General features: G+C 31.0%; 1 protein-coding gene across 1 annotated transcript in view; it reads left to right on the forward strand.

Annotated features, from left to right (window-relative positions):
- Positions 1-2500, forward strand: part of LOC125044115 (receptor-type tyrosine-protein phosphatase kappa-like) — a 47295-nt gene that overhangs the window by 24868 nt on the left and 19927 nt on the right. The window contains exon 9 of the mRNA XM_047640566.1: positions 33-179. Within this exon, the coding sequence (XP_047496522.1) occupies positions 33-179 (147 nt within the window). The remainder of the gene's footprint in view (positions 1-32; positions 180-2500) is intronic.

The raw sequence follows: 2500 nt of genomic DNA on the forward strand, positions 1-2500 counted from the left end.
TCCATTTCTTTTTTTCTTTTTTCACCCAAAAGGACCAGTACCGGTTTGTGTTTGATGCTCTTGAGGAGTTCCTACTCTGTGGCTACTCTTTCTTCCCAGTCAGTGAACTCTCACAACGGCTGAAGCATAAATCGATGAAGGTCTTGGGCAACAAAAGCGAATACCAAGTGGAATTTGAAGTAAGTATCAATCTCTTGCTTTTTTTCTTTTTCTTCTTTTCTTTTCTTTTTTTGTCTTCTTCTTTTTCTCCATTTTCTTTTTTCTTCTTCTTTTCTTTTTACTTTTCTTTGTTTCTTCTTCTTTTCTTTTCTTTTTCTTTTTTCTTTTTTTTCGTTCCATAGTCTTCTTCATTTTCGTTTTTTTTTTCTTTTTCTTTTCTTTTCTTCTTTTTTTCCTTCTCCTTCTTTTTCTCTTTCTTTTTCTTTTTCTTCTTCTTCTTCCTTTCATCTTCTTCTTTTTCTGTTTCTTCTTCTTCTTCTTCTTCTTCTTCTTCTTCTTCTTTTCTTTTCTTTTTCCTTTTCCCTTTTCTTTCTTTTCCTTTTTCTTTTTCGTTTTCTTTTCTTTTTCTTGTTCTTTTTCGATTAGCGCACAGCGATATAGGCTTACATTATAGTTCATGTCTTTAAATAGGTTAACGTTTAGAATGATGGGTAAGAAAAAAATATAAAAAATAAAAGAAAATTATATAATTTCATGCTTCATGAGACTAAGTGATAAAGGTAATGATTATGATTATAGAAATGATAATTAGAGTAATAATGGTAATAACAGCAATAATGATAAAGATGATGATGATGGAAACGATGATAATGATAGTAGTAGACGTAGTAATGATAAAAATAATAATGATAATAGTAATAACGAATGTAATAATGATAATGACAATTATTATCATCATCATTATTGTTATCATTATCATTATTATTATTATAATCCACATATTAATAAATGAACAATGTGTTTGTGTGTGTGTGTGTGTGTGTGTGTGTGTGTGTGTGTGTGTGTGTGTGTAGACAGAACGAACTGAAAATAAATAAAATCCTTTGCATTTACCTCTTGTACAATTAGCATATAATTTGTTATATTGAGAGTTGCAGGAATATATTTACATTAATTTATGTAATAAGATGGAATACTTTCATCTAATTACATTGGGTCAAGTGTAGCATAATTCATCAAAAAATATGTAACGATTCATTTCTTTCCTTACAAGCTTTCACTTCGGGAGAGGAAAACAGCTTCAACAGATAGTATATATATGATTATGCTACCCATCTACTTTAATGCTACATGCCATGCCAGCATATACCAACAGGATTTTATACCAAATATCAAAGTATAAGTGTACATGGTTTGCATATACATAAAAAAATGACAATGCAGTTGCAGATATGCCGTGATGCCCTTATGCAAAATGAGGCTGACTGTTGTAATTATATTTTATCCTGTGTTCACAATCCATTGGTGATAATCTCGTGAAATCGTAATATTATGTGTGTGTTAGATTCGATGAAGAAATGCCTGTGATGAGATTAATCAAATTTTCTGTGAGGGAATGTGTATGCTTTTCCTTGCTCTTTAGTTCGTGCCAAAATAAACGACACTCTTAGGCAATATGCAAACCAGGGAATAAGAGTCATTCAAGAGTCCTATAAAGTTTTAAGTGGGACTGTTGATTTTTTTTTCTTTCTTTTTTCCATGTGACGTTGAGCATAAGATGGTATGATATAGGCTATAAAAACCTTTCAGTTCTGAGGACTAAAGGTTATGTAAAGATGTTTTTTTTTCGTGAGAAATCTGAAAATCTCATTGAAGTATTTTTTGTTGTTTTTGAAGTTGTTGTCGTACATATTACAGTGAATTTGGGTTTCCATTTTGAAGTCTTGGTTTGGTTGCATACTATCATATTGTGTACAAACTTGTTAAATCACTTTATGTATGAATGATATAAGTGTATAAAGAGTTTAGGTTGATAGTAATACCTTGAAGTGATGCAAATTCTCTGTTATATTTCAATATATTGTGATACAATGACTATAATTCTGTTAATGTGATACATGACTTACAGTACTATTTCCTATGGAATTTTATAAGTGGGAAATTATGAATTCAAGTTTTACTACATTCCATGCCCATTTATTTTTCAACAGAAACGAATCGGTGTAGATTTTAGCTTGTATGAGCCTCGTAACCAGATTTGGTCCATGAATTTCCCATGTGGCTTTGAATGTCTATAGGATTTTTAAAAGTGGTAATTTGTGAAGTCGTGTTACCTTGGCGTAACCCGTAACACATTTAAACATAAGCTTAAACGAACCTTCCAAATTCTGCTCTCAAAATTGTCTTGTCTCTGTGTATAGCACACGCAGTCCTCATGCTTAACAATAAATTCCGCTGGACTGTAAAGAATGAAATAATTTTAGAATTTCACAAAAGATGGTTACAGTTGTTTTGCACGACATTAATTTGCTGCACAAATTTGTGATAGTGTTAGCCTTGT

Source organism: Penaeus chinensis, chromosome 35 (genome assembly GCF_019202785.1).
Source record: "Penaeus chinensis breed Huanghai No. 1 chromosome 35, ASM1920278v2, whole genome shotgun sequence".
Lineage (NCBI taxonomy): Eukaryota > Metazoa > Arthropoda > Malacostraca > Decapoda > Penaeidae > Penaeus > Penaeus chinensis.